Raw genomic sequence first — 14,162 nt, forward strand, 5'->3', positions numbered from 1 at the left:
TGTGTATGTTGCATCATGTTACTGCTGTAGATGTGTTTCCGAGCCGCTCCGATTACAACGAGAGTTACAACGAGAACGTGACGTCATATTTACACTAGACGGATCCTTTCTAGCCATAACCGGGCTAGTATATATATATATATATATATATATATATATATATATATATATAATAGGTAGGCTCAGCAGACAGACCGTAGTGCAAAGATAAAGTGTCACATGATTATCTGCTAAATAGTGAATTCAGCATCAACTTCACCAAGCTGAAGTTCATATCTTCCTAAAATACGTGTTACTTTATGTCCCTACTAGAATCCGAGCTCAAATGACTCAAACCAACAAAATGTCCAAGCAAAGAATCATGTACACCATGAGGCTAGGTTATAAGGGTAATTTACAAATAAAATACCCCATTATAACAATGGACTTTATCTTTATGTATTTATTATATATTACCCCCTCAGACTGATTTTGGAAAAGGACATTAACCGTTGTTTGGTGTTTTTCCCTTATTTATCTAAAACAAATGACATGATAAATTACTTGTGTTTATGTGTGCAAGGTTGCAACATTGTAGATAAATTCAACCACCGACACCTGTCTGCTCTCACATTCTTCTATTCTGCAAATTTGGGATGGGACACAATAAATAAAGCTTCGCCAGTTTGTTTGTTTTATTGCACAATCAAGACATAACAATAACGGCATCACGCCGCTCAAGTAGCTTTTGCGAACATCGCTCAAAACATTTGGAGTTGGGAACTGCTTTCTGTAGAAGCTGCTGCATCCCGTCCTCAGAGTAAATTGCCAGAAGCGCCGACACTTCCTCATCATTCCACCGCTCCGGTGTTGTAGTACGTGTGGTCATAACTGCTGTAAAGTACAAAAAAACTACTCGCTCAGGTGTGGATGTGGTTTTGTAGCGAGGAAAAAAAATGGCTGCCTAACAAAAAAAATTCAGAGTCTAACGCGGCATGGTTTGCAATTCGCCCAGCCAATAGAAATAGAATAGAAATTGGCACTCTTTTATCACCAGGTTCGTACCACCTCTCTAGCAGGGATTGAAAATGGCCAAAAGAGTTCCCGGCACTGAGTAGTTCCCGGCACTGAGTAGTCCCGGCGGTGTGAACGCGACATTATTGGTACTAACGGAACTAAAGAACCAAAGTACCAGGGAAAGTCCTGCGGTGTGAATGCGTCTATGGAGTGTAAACCCTGCCAATCATCAAAGGCCACGTGGACCATTGTCTTCTGTAATTTGGACATGTAAGTCCCTCAAATGGTAGGAGATCTTCTCAGTCCCTGCAGGGGAGAGTCATGTAGGCGCAAAGTAAGATCAAAAACATCTTACAGAAAGTATCTCACATTAATGCCAAATCAAACTGCCATTGGGGCTAGAAATAATATAAAGAACACTATTGTTTTATAAAGTAATATTTCTTATACCTTTAATATAAACACTATGAGCTGCTCTGTGCCAGCATGTTTTCAATGAGATCAACAACTAACTTTACAGCAAAGCATATTTGAAAATGAGTACAATTTGCTTCGTAACCTGATTGTTTGTTTTTTTGTGAACAATCGTGTCAAAATGCTCAGTCCTTGTTTGCCAGCATATCATCCAGAATACGCTCACACATGTACAGGCAGCGAGGCACATGGAAGAACCCTAGAGAGGAGAGGAGAAACATTATCTTAATTAACAGACAAAGCAGGAAACGTTCACTGGAAATGAGTTTGTGATTATGTGCGTGGTAATACTGTATGCATCACGGAAGTGCATTAACATGTGGTATAACAAATAGACGAATAAAGACTGACTTTTTTGTCAACTCAAAGAATGAGGTTGATAATATGATACAAACTATCAAGGATGGAGACTTAATTAGAAAATAGCTGCCAGGATAACATCTGGAGCTCATACTCCACATATGCAGTATTCCTAAAAACGTTAAAGTCTGAAAATGTTTTATGTTTATTTTCATGGCTCTGTTTAAGTTATATTGATGAGCATTTTTTTTTGGTTTCGCCCGTGTGGGCATGTGCGGAGGGAGCGGGAAGTGTAGTGAGTGTACTGTGATATTACAGTATAAATGAAATGGCACCGATTACTGTACACTATAATGAAATAAAAAGTCTGAAAATGACTCCTAACGCTTTCAGGGGTATTTACTTCTGTTTTAAACACAAATGATGTTCTTACCTTTAAAGGGGCCTCCTTTAAAATCCAGTGCCACTTTCCCTTCTTGTGTCAAATAGCCGAACCACTCGCCTTTCTGAGCATCAGGAAACTGTCAAGAATCAGGCACACATATAGTTTATCAGCGGATCATACAAATATATCGGTTTTATTTAAAACACTGCAAATCTGTCTTGAGTCCTCCAAATAAAGTATATATGGTCTTTGGATGTAAAGTTATTTATTTACATTACTGGCATTCCTTTTCTGTAAATGTTAACCTTCAAATTACACAACTGACACTGCCCAACTGCTACTGTGTACTGTGTGTATCACAGAAAAGGCGCATACGTTGAGTATTGAACCACAAACAAAGAAGAATGATGTATTGGGTCTGTTACAGAATCACATTTCTTTAGCTGACATTCATTACTATTTTATTTTAGCCCTCTAATAAGTTAATGTACCATGATAAAACCCGAAAGTACTCTGACCTCTGGTGTGTAATACTTTGGCTGCAGTGTGAACTCACATGCTTGAAGGTGTATTCAAAGACTTCAGAGAACCTGTGCAGGAGTGCGGGCTCCCTGGTGTGACTGTAGGCCATCAGGAAGGCGATGAGGGCCTCACAGTGGGGCCACCACAGCTTCATATTCCATTCCAACTGAAAACCAACACAGCAGCATCAGACAGCCTGCTCTCATACATTTGATTCAACTCAAGAAATCAACCAGATGCTAACAATAAGTACTATTACAAGCAAAACACTACAATATTCACTGGCTATCCTCTCACTCCCCAACCTCCATAGTCCTGTATTTGTCTTTCTGATGGGGGAGCAGGGGATCTTTGGGTTTACACTATATGCCACATAATACTGGCATGCATCATCGGAAACCTGGGAACATAAAGATTCATTTAGGATGACGATCGGCATTGTAATGTCAAAGTGTTCTGGTCATACATTGCTAAAAATAGGATTTAATAATTTAAATAAAATGTGCATAAGAGCTCAGAACATTATGGTAGAAGTGTAAGATACCAATCCTAAATAAGAAAGGTCACAAACAACTTCAAAATGACACAACTAAGTTACATGGAACACATGTTTGTGCAGTTCTGACACTGGTTAGGGACCCCAGCATGTAGAACAAATGTTTAGTACTTGTACTGCATTATATTTGCCCAATACTACATGTGATTCGCATACAGTAGGCATGTTTTTAGAGAGGTGACTGAGGTGATGGATATCTATTAGGGATGTAACGATATACCGAATATCGCGGTAAATAAACGTCCCAATACCGTCGTGAGACTGACAAAATCTACCGCGATTTAAAAAAAAAAAAAAATGTTGGCAGCAAGTAGGTTACAACATGAACATAAAACAACAGATAACATAAAAGGACATCGTATTTACAGGGCTACATTTACACACCTAGAGACATTGACAAGTACCAACAATATATATCTCGCCCTGTCAATAAGCCTCACCTTCTTGGTGGAGAGACAATGCACAGTTTGACCCACTGCTGTCACCCATGGCCAAAGCATATCTCTCCGTCCCACTGAGGTGGCGTTAGACTTTTTCGCTGTCCGTCATTTTGACTGACAGGATCGTAAAATATCCGTCATAATCCCTTATTACCCGTCGGGTCTGAACAGTTCATGAGAGAGCACGCTCGTGAACTGTCAACGGGGGGGGGGGGGCGGTGTTATGCCGTGTCTGTATGCACCTCGCGGGAGCGCGCACAGCGTAAAGCAAAACCTCCCAGACATGTATTGATCTGCACGGCACAGTACGGTTTGGAAACTATATCATTTCCTTTTGGAGGGCATGCATAACACGGCATAACACCAGAGCCTCGCTGCTGGGAAACGTTGGCGCTGTTCCGAGTTTGTTCTAATCTGTCAAAATGACAGACTGCTTTCAGATTTTTCCGTCATTGTTAAATAAAATATTCGGTTAACGCGACCACTGCTTTCCCAGCAACATCAGTACCAAGCGAAAGAGTTTTTTCCAGAGCAGGGGATATTGTAAATGCCCAAACATCCCAGCTTATAAATACCTGGAAATGTGGACATTCTCATATTCCTAAAAACCTGTCTGATGATGCTGAGTGAGTGACTAGTGAGTTTGAGTTGAGTTACTTGAAAAACTAAAGTGAAACTTGATTTATTTTATTGCAGGGTCTGATTATTAAATGTCCTTGTTTATGTGTGAGATGCAGTGGCACAAAGAAAATGCCTGCTTTGTTTTGTAGTTCTAGTAGGTACAAAAACACTGGTTTTCTTGTTCCAGTCTGTTACTGTCACTTTGTTTTTGACACTTTAAAATACTGCTATCCTACTAAAAGGCTGTACAAATCAGATGTATTATGTAATAAAGAAACATTTTCCGAGTAACATTTTTTTTTTTTTTTCCCCCTTTATTATTCAATATCGCGATAAATACCGTACCGTGGACTTATTATCGCGATATTATCGTACCATGAGTTCTTGGTATCGTTACATCCCTAATATCTATAAAAGCTATTTTCATTCAAACATCTTGAGGTGGCAAACCAGAGTTTAATAGACTGGTGGAAAATGTCTTCAGGTATAGATGAGTGATTCACCTGTGTGGGGCAGTGACCATCAACATCCAGGAAGTAGAAGAGGCCGCCATGCTCTTTATCCCAGCCGTTCTGATAGGGGAGCTCCATGAACTTGTCGATGGCCGTCCTCTGGAGAGCCTCGTCCTTCTGCTGGGCGCTGACCTGGAGCAGGAACCAGCCGGCCTCAAGGGCGTGGCCTGAGCGAGGGTGTGGGGGAGAGAAACAGAAAATGTTGAGGTCAGGAAAAGATCTCAACCCAAGCTCCCCTCGCCTTCACTGGCAGAGCTGGAAGTATACAGCCTGTGGTTCACCTGGGTTCTGCAGCCGGCCCTGGCACCCCGGTAGCTCTGTTCCATCCACAGACACATTCTCTAAAATAGCTGTGCCACTTCTCTGTTAGTTACAGGAGTAGGACAAATATAGTTGTTTAAATAATCAGATACTTGCAATCCTGTAAAATAGAGTCAAAGTGAAGTAAGTAGTGAGAATGAGAATAACAAAAAAACAAGCTCTACAATATGACATTACTCAGCAGTATGTTTTGACTTACATGGATGTTTGCTTATCACTGTTTTGTTGATTTTAAAAGATAAAATGTTTGTTACCTTGCGAAAAATACAGTTGTTTAGCTGCATTTCAAGTTTCCCTTTAGCAGAGCTAAACAGAGCTGTGCTTGAAGTAGCATATTAGGCATTTATGATCTAAGAAGAGCTAATAATTGTACGAAACATAATGAGTATACAGATGAACAGTGGAGAATTGGCCTAGCTACAGCAGTGTACTTTTTGTCAGTGTTATATATATATGTTATTGCTATGACTATGTCAAACTAGTATTTTAAACTGAGCGATGGTAATGTCAAATCAATGGGGTTTTGGGAATAAGTTAACTTGAAAAAGTGAAAGGAAAGTAGGCTGGGTATTTTTTTGGGGCTGTGAACTTTGTTTAAAATTCCCATATGTCCAGAGACTGCAGGTAGAACAAAGGAAACCACTGTGAGTACGCACATGGACTTTACACTTGTATATATCTTAAATGTTTGACATGACATGTTCAAGTTTAAAATGAAAAGATTGTTTTGTTTATTTGTTATGATGGATCCATATTGATTTGTTCGTATGTTATGAGAAAAAGGGAGCAATTGATATATGTAGATTCATAAATAATGAAAGTAATTGACAACCTTATTGAGATTATGTTTTAGTTGATGTTGATAAACCTGACCTGTAATATATTGAGAATGTTCTTTTGTTTATAAAAATATCATCCACAGTACTTCCATGTTTTATGGTCCACCATCCAGCAGCAATCAAATGTTAAACAGCATTTTGCACCCAGTATTTTAATGTGCACACCACCCTAGTATTTTATTTTTTCCGGAAGTGTAAACTTGTTCATGATTGATCATTACAATCATTGGATCTGCTAGCCTCCAGAGTCAAAGCACTTCTGTGCCAATATGTAGTTCAGCGTCTGGTGAACTTTGACATAAAATGTGTTGGCGTGGAAAGTTGTTAGCAGTTAGCTCACCAGCTAAGGTAGCTTTCCAACAGCCCTGTGGTAGTCACTACTTGACTAAGTCTAGAAGCACTTTTCTGTGCTACTCTCTTGTCTAACTTTGCCCTAAATGCTTTAAACCCAAGTGGTTGAGACAAGAGTCACACACTATTCATTGTGTTGGTATACTGTATTCTGATTTGGATGCTACACCACAAACTAACTCTCACTATATCTGAGGACATTTGAACCACAGAGCATCAGTCATGCTGCATGTTCCACACCTGGATGTGTTGTAGAATCTGCTGCACACACCAGCTGGCCAGCTCTGTGTACTTCTGAACGACCTCTGTCCCCCCGCCTTCAGTGAGCTGCTGCACCAGACACAACAGCATCATGGGAACTGCCATACTGTTGGTTGGGACGTCTCCAGGAAGCTGGGGCCGGCCCAGGCCTGCCGGGTCCTCCCGCACCCAGCTGATCAGCTGCTCCATCATCTGCTCAGCCTCCAGCTAGCAACACAACACAGAGACCGTCAGCGATGGTGCAATCGTGTTGTTGGAAAGGTGCGGGAGAAAAGGATAAGCATGTTCAGGCAGGGTGACAGGGTACAAAAAGTCAGCTGATTTCTGGTGAACTGTGTACGCAGGGTACTGAGTGATAGCTAGCAATGCATCAGCTCCTGACTCCCTTGTGAGGCACTTCAAGTATGGATTCGAACAAATCTGGTGGCGACTCAGTAATGCAACATTTATCTATATAAATGCAATAGAGTGGTGCAGGAATGAGTCCTAAAACCCAGAAATGACTTTTACCACTTCTGGTTCCCTCTGGTTCCCTGAAGTTAACTATTTTGAACATGATTGTTGTCAGAAACCTGAAACAAGGTCTATGGTTAAAACAAGCTGAAGAGATTTTTATGTTTTGTGCTACGAAATAAAATACACTAGTGATCAGCCCATTGGTGAATGTCTGAAGCTTCTATGCGTTCTAAAAACAGTCGTTGCTAACAAGTAACTGAACAGGACTACTAAACGTACAGTATTTGTTTTATAGCATTACCAAGCTTTTTACTTCTGGCAATTTGCAATCTAACAGTGGTGTTAATGTATGGAGACGATCCTGCTTAACAAAGCATATAAGTATCATAAACGTGTGTTGGCCACAAAGCTCATTTCTGCAATATAATGATATCCAATGGAAAAATCTGATTAGTAGTGGGAGCCCCAATATGCTGACCTCCGGGTTGCCTTGCAGAAATACATCATCCCTGCACCGCTCTATAGTTACAACATCTATTTTCAGCATATCAATGCAGGGACTTTAGTGATGCTTTTACTTTTGACCTGTCACCACCACAATGTGGAACATTTGGTTCAGCCATTGATGTTCCCAAGAGGACAATTTGAATGATTTCCAGACTTCCATCTAGCACTACCATCAGTTAAAGAAGTTTCTATCCACATTCTATTCAATCAAGCAATTTCAATCTATATATCATTTAGTTTAATATTTATTTTGTACCTGCATGTCCTTGTCCCCAGTAACCCTGCTCAGTTCGTCCATGGCCAAAATGTAGAAGCACTCGCTGAAAATAGTCCTCTGAATCTTCACTGCTTTTCCGTCTCTAGTTAAGGAGAAGGCACACTTCCACTGGCCACTACCGGCGCCGGGGACACGAGTGAACCTCCTCAGGAATGCTCCTCCTTAGAGACAAACAGAGAGCTTATGATCCAACACATAATTATGAGCAACACGTATATAGCCTTTATAAAAGGTGTAGTTCCAAGCCACCTGCCTTAAGAAATAAGGGGCAGTATTTCAATTCCAAAACTCATGTAATGTACAGTATGTCCAAAAGTTGGCATCTCAACATTCTCATCATTCAATTCTGGCATATCTCACACATTTGACCTTTAACATGTTGTAATTTAGACATAGGTTTAACAGGTGAATGTTTGCCAACGTTTGATTAGACAGGACATTTTTGAAAATGCTGCAAATCTAGTTGAACTAGAAATTAAACAATCAACAGTTGGGCTTTTTAGGTGCTAAATAGTGGAAATGTCCTAAATATATTGCTGCTGAATTTCATATTTTGATCTCAATGAACCCATGCTTCATTGTGTGCTATTCCTACTTATAACAATGTACTGTTAAACTCTTTGAAAGCTTCATAGTGTCACAAATACGCAGTGCTCCTGTTTCCAAGTTCCCATAAAGATGGCACCTTGCAGATCCATCCAACAGTGACGTCACATTGGCACTGCTTTTCTTATGATTAGCAGAAAATACACAGAAAACACCATCCCGACTGTCATTAATTACTTCGGTCAACAAAAGAACGCCACGCTGTGCCATCTGGTACACAGATATACTCGTGAACAGATGTGTGGAACATGGAGGTCCCATTTAACTTAAGCTAATGTCTTAATGTCCCCCTACCCATATTAAGGAAAGTAAAAACATACTGGGGTCTGTAACTCAGTTTGAACTGCGAACACATCATTTCTTAATTTCTTAGATATTATTCTTTGAACAGTGTTTTTTTTGTATTCTCCAAGGATGGCATAATATTGTGTATTATTATACAATTCAGTGGTGCATTCTTAGAGGACACACACACACACACACACACACACACACACACACACACACACACACACACACACACACACACACACACACACACACACACACACACACACACACACACACACACACACACACACACACACACACACACACACACACACACACACACACACACACACACACACACCTGCTTTTGCTGCTTCGAGGATTTCAGGCCTATGGAAGCGATCCATTGTTCTGTACAGACGACAATACATCCACACCTGTGAAAAAAGACAAAAGATTCATACAACATTATCTAATGACTGCATTTCATACTGTGGATTAGGGTTTCTACTAACGATTATTTTCGTAATCTGCCAATTATTTCCTAGAGTAATCGATTAGTATTTATTCTGAACAATTTCAGAAAATAAAAAAAAAGTAGCAGGAAAACTCCATATTCCAGAGGCAACGGCATTTTCTGACAGTCTCACAGGAACTAAAACTTTAAAGATTATTAAAATAGTTGGGGATCAATCGACCAATCTTTGGACTTCTTGTTTATGACACAGTCTTACCTGTCTCCCCTGCAGCCAGACGTACTTCAGCTCATCATAAACCTCCCCATCCCTCCCCAAACAGGTGAAGAAGCCTCTGAAACACAACGCACAGGTTAAAGGTCATCACAAGGACACACTGCATGCAAACAGACGTACACTATTTTCCTTTGAACAGCATTTCAGTGGAGATACAATACCCATGCAAAGGGTCGTGAGAGTGTTGGAGCCAGAAGTCCACTGTGGTGTCCAGTTCTTTACGAATCCGCTCTCGAAACTCCTCCAGCTTCACTGCAGACATGGCTCCTTTAAAGAGAACCAAGAAGACGTTTGTGATGAAGGAATGATGTTCTTCTGCCTTACTAAACAATACTTAACAAAACATTCAGGCTTTGAAGTCTTCTGGTTAAAGTGGTCTAAAGATTTCCTTATTTCCAAGCAGGAACGTCAGCTTCTGACTTTTTTAGATGTTTTAAGACTCCCAGGGGCTAACAGTATTTGTGAGCAACATCCTCCTCATCACCTCAGCCAATTGTCTAAATTATCTTGGCTATTGGAGTTATTGAAGTTAAGAATTTTGAAGGACCACCACAATTTCACCATAATAACCCCTCCATTGATTCAGAGGAACTGGTACTGCATTGGATTTCTGCCTGTTTTTTGTGATAAATGGCAAGTGGGAGGAATTTGTTTGTGGATGTCAATGTGTTTCTCCCCCGCCCCTCGCAGGCTGAAACCAGTACAGCCTTTTTTGCTAAAGTCGCAATAACAGCCTACAAGAATGGTTAGGTTAGACTCGGTTGTCAGGAAGCGCAATCTCACAAAGATTTTTGTAAAAATCTAACATCCTGGCACAGGTATCGATAAGTATGTTTGTTTTTGTTGTTGTTTTGGTGTTTTAAGGAGTTGCATGGGATTCACCAGTCAAACTTTAACACAAACAAACTCACTGATGTAAATAAGTAAGGTGCTATTTGGTTTCAGGTCCATTCACTGGGGAATGATGCAACACTCTTTGCTTTTCTTTCAGTTTACTCTTCGTCTTGACCAACCACATTATTATACAATAAATGTACATAGGCCTATGTTTGCTTGTTTCCCAAAGGGGTTAAGGATGATTGTACATATAAGATTGTTCACAATATGTATTTGTAAGGAACAAGTCAGATGTTGCAACAAAACCAACCCTGGGACAGTTGCAACAGACATCAGGGATTGTTGCAACATGTTTCAGACAAATACAATCATGCATTTAATAATGACCTAATCCAAAAGTAGTGCAAAGTAATCAGGTTACATTACTCTTATTTTGTGATACTCAGATTAGGTTACTGAAGACAGGTAACTAGTCATTGTAACGAATTACATTTACCCTCCCAAGTCAAAAGCATGCCAGAATATGAAAAAATAAATAATTAAGCATACTTAATGATGATGATCAAAGAGCATTTTAATGGATTAATACAGCTTCTCATTCACTTTTTCCCTGTTCATTATCTGTCATATCAAACACCACGCAGCCCTGCTTTAAGAGATAGCGTGTTTTATTTACATTTTTGGGGAGTAGTTCCCCGAAATGAAAGTCATATTAGAAGATCAACAAAACTACATGGTATAAACAGACGATATGTTCCATTAATGCTCGAGGCGAAACGCACCAAGCAGTTCAAGCGCGTATTCTTGTTATGTGTAACATCTTTTTCCATCAAAGGTAAAATGCAAGCTAGACATTATTTATATTATAAAATCCGAGCGAAATTCAATGTTTTTTGGCCTCGTCAAAAGCAATAAAAAACAATGCATTTGCTGTCAGTCCACATGATGTTTCTCATGCAGGTTATCGGTCGGGTTCAGTGGCAGAGAGGAGGCGAAGTGTGCCGGGCAAGAGTTCTTACCTTCGGGTAGTGAAGAGACAGACTGCTGTGGAGCATACAGTACAAAGTGTGTGTGTGTGTGTGTGTGTGTGTGTGTGTTCTCTGACGGTCATATGACCATCCCAGGAAGAGGAAGCGGATCTGCTGAATCTGCTGAATCCACATGAACCCTTTAACTGCCAGACCAAGAAAAAAGATAATGGAACAATTATTTGTTTGCATGTTTTTATCAAATGGGCCACAAATAACCACAAACACATTTTTTTTTTGACTGACCACACAGTTTTGTTTTTATGAGCCTCTACCAACTGGTCGAGCTGGCCTTTTATGGTAAAAGTGCATCATCATATACAGTACTGTATTTGTATACAACAAACTCAAATAAAACACAAACTGAAAAACATTGGTTTCTTTTATGGAAAATTAGCAATATATAAAACCAGATATATTCATAAAACATAATAAATTATAATTGCAAAAAAAATAAAATGGAAAAAAGTAATGTTAAGTGTTTTTCATAATAAAAAAAAGACGTGTTCATCTTACTGTATATTCTGAATCGGCCTGACAAGAAACTGGGCTGAATGCCATGCATGAAAGGTGTGTGTTTGTGTGTGTTGCAACCCAGACCCGTTAGTGACGGCACCGGGGTTGTTGTTCATTCATGCTAGCTTTCCATAAAGCTACAAGCTAATGTCTTACCTGTCTGAATGTTTCGTGTTAATAAAGTGTGGAGTTCCATACTGAACACACCGCCTCCGACTCCCATTCATCGGCTCTACACTGGTGACCCCGACGTTTTCGAGAAAGTTTCCGAAGACTCAATGAACATGGCTAGTAGCGATATTTTTGTAAAGCTGCCGGAGTTTTGGGAGCATGCCGCTGCGGCGTGGTTTGCACACGTGGAGGCGCACTTTGCCTGCCGACAAGTCCGTGATGGGGATTTGAAATACTACCATGTAGTAGCAGCGCTGGGAAGCTCCACGTCATCCAGGTTGGTGGCAAATATGAGGCGATTAAGGCCCTTCTCCTTAAAACATTTAGCTTATCTGCTAAGGAGAGGGCCCACCAGATTCTTGAAATTCAAGGCCTAGAGGATAGCAAGCCATCTCAGCTCATGGAGAAGATGCTAAATCTGCTAGGAGGGGAAGATCCCCAGATTTTATTCATGGAGACATTCCTACGCCACTTGCCTTCCCGTGTCCAGACGGCGCTAGCCAACATGTCCATTACAGAGCCCCGTGCATTGGCTGAAGAAGCCAACCTTTTTTTCTTGGCTACCCAGCAACCCGGTGCAGAGGCGCTGGCTGTGACACTCAGCGCCCCCACAACAGTCAAGAAGGCTTGGGGGAGACTGGACACGACAGCAGCAAGCCGGCGTGGAGACACAGGAGAGTGTTTTTACCACGCGCGGTTCGGGACCGGCACGAAGAAGTGTGTCGCACCCTGCAGCTACAAGCCTCCGGGAAACGGAGGAGCCAGCGCTCGGTAGTGGCCCTGAGCGTTGGCGGGACGAGCAGGCTTCTCTTCGTCAGCGACAGAGTCTCGGGAAGTTTGTTTTTGTGTGACACGGGAGCTCAACGGAGTGTAGTTCCTGCTTCGAGGGAAGATGTCGCTCGTGGGGGACATGGACCGCGGTTGACGACGGCTAATGGCGGCCCCATTCGCACATACGGCGTGAGGCCTATGTGTTTGTGCATCGGAGGACAACGCTTCAACTGGGATTTTGTGACGGCAGACATTTCTTTTCCCCTCCTCTGGGCGGATTTTTTATGTGCTCACGGACTCCTTGTGGACGTTAAAAGTAAACGCTTAGTTGATGCCTTGACGTTTTCCTCCCTTGTTTGTACACTTGGCAAGGCAGCTTACGACGGGCTGTCTGGCTCGCCGTCGGGAGCAGGCATTTTTCTCAGGCTGTTGGCTGACTTTCTGGACATGACGCTGCCCACCTTCTCCGCGCTCACCACCAAGCATGGGGTGGAGCATCACGTCACCACCGAAGGTCCCCCAGTCTACGCCAGACCCCGGCGGTTGAACCCTTCTAAGCTTGCAGTAGCGAGGGCGGAGTTTTCAACCATGGAACGCCTGGGTACCGTCCGTCGTTCTGACAATCCTTGGGCCTCGGCTCTACACGTCGTTCCCAAGCCGAACGGCGGTTGGCGCCCGTGTGGGGATTACCGCCACCTTAACGACGCCACGACACCTAAACGTTACCCAGTGCCGCACATTCAAGACTTTTTGGCACATCTGGCCGGTACGTCGGTGTTTTTGAAAGTGGACCTGGTGCGTGGTTACCACCAGGTGCCCATGCATCCCCTGGACGTCCCTAAGACAGCAGTGATAATGCCTTTTGGACTCTTCGAGTTCCTGCGGATGCCTTTTGGGCTCAATAATGCCGCCCAAACGTTCCAACGCCTGATGGATTCGGTGCTGCGGGACCTGCCGTTCGTGTTTGTCTACCTGGACGACATACTCGTCGCCAGCGCTTCAGTGGAAGAGCACCTGTCACAACTCCGAGCCCTTTTCACCAGGCTCAGCCAACACGGGTTGATCATCAATCCTGCAAAGTGCCAGTTCGGGGTGTTTGATATTGACTTCCTCGGACACCGCGTCACCAAGGGCGGTGCAGCACCCCTGCCGGCGAAGGTGGAGGCTGTTGCGGCTTTTCCTCGCCCGCTCACAGCCCGGTCGCTCCGTGAGTTTCTGGGGATGGTGACTTTCTACCACCGTTTCATCGCCCGGGCCGCTCACATTATGCGGCCGCTGTATGAGGCTTTGAAGGGTACGAACCCCGTCCAGGCGATCGACTGGACGGCAGAAGCTGAGTCTGCTTTCACGGAGGTCAAGACTGCGTTGGCTCAGGCGGCCCTGTTGGCGCACC

At 42.4% G+C, this 14,162-nt stretch overlaps 1 protein-coding gene across 1 annotated transcript; it reads right to left on the reverse strand.

The window, feature by feature from the left end:
- Positions 1 to 660: 660 nt before the first annotated feature.
- Positions 661 to 11,434, reverse strand: renbp (renin binding protein). Its single transcript, XM_079677214.1, has 11 exons — positions 11,303 to 11,434; positions 9,608 to 9,713; positions 9,429 to 9,504; positions 9,056 to 9,131; positions 7,798 to 7,979; positions 6,558 to 6,785; positions 5,088 to 5,169; positions 4,798 to 4,973; positions 2,712 to 2,843; positions 2,204 to 2,291; positions 661 to 1,669 (listed from the first exon to the last, which is right to left on the reverse strand). Exons 2-11 carry the CDS (start codon positions 9,706 to 9,708, stop codon positions 1,596 to 1,598), a joined length of 1,215 nt encoding a protein of 404 aa, XP_079533340.1. The 5' UTR covers positions 9,709 to 9,713; positions 11,303 to 11,434; the 3' UTR covers positions 661 to 1,595.
- Positions 11,435 to 14,162: the final 2,728 nt, after the last annotated feature.

This window comes from Notothenia rossii, assembly GCF_949606895.1.
Source record: "Notothenia rossii genome assembly, chromosome: 4".
In the NCBI taxonomy this organism is placed as follows: domain Eukaryota; kingdom Metazoa; phylum Chordata; class Actinopteri; order Perciformes; family Nototheniidae; genus Notothenia; species Notothenia rossii.

Bases quoted from the DNA above. Each gene is read 5' to 3' on its own strand.
- renbp (XM_079677214.1), bottom strand. From the start codon at position 9,708: ATGTCTGCAGTGAAGCTGGAGGAGTTTCGAGAGCGGATTCGTAAAGAA. The intron at 2,844-4,797 runs GTGAATCACTCA...GTTGGTTTTCAG, and splicing joins ATGGTCACTGCCCCACACAG to TTGGAATGGAATATGAAGCT. The intron at 1,670-2,203 runs GTAAGAACATCA...TCTCCTCTCTAG, and splicing joins TAAAGGAGGCCCCTTTAAAG to GGTTCTTCCATGTGCCTCGC.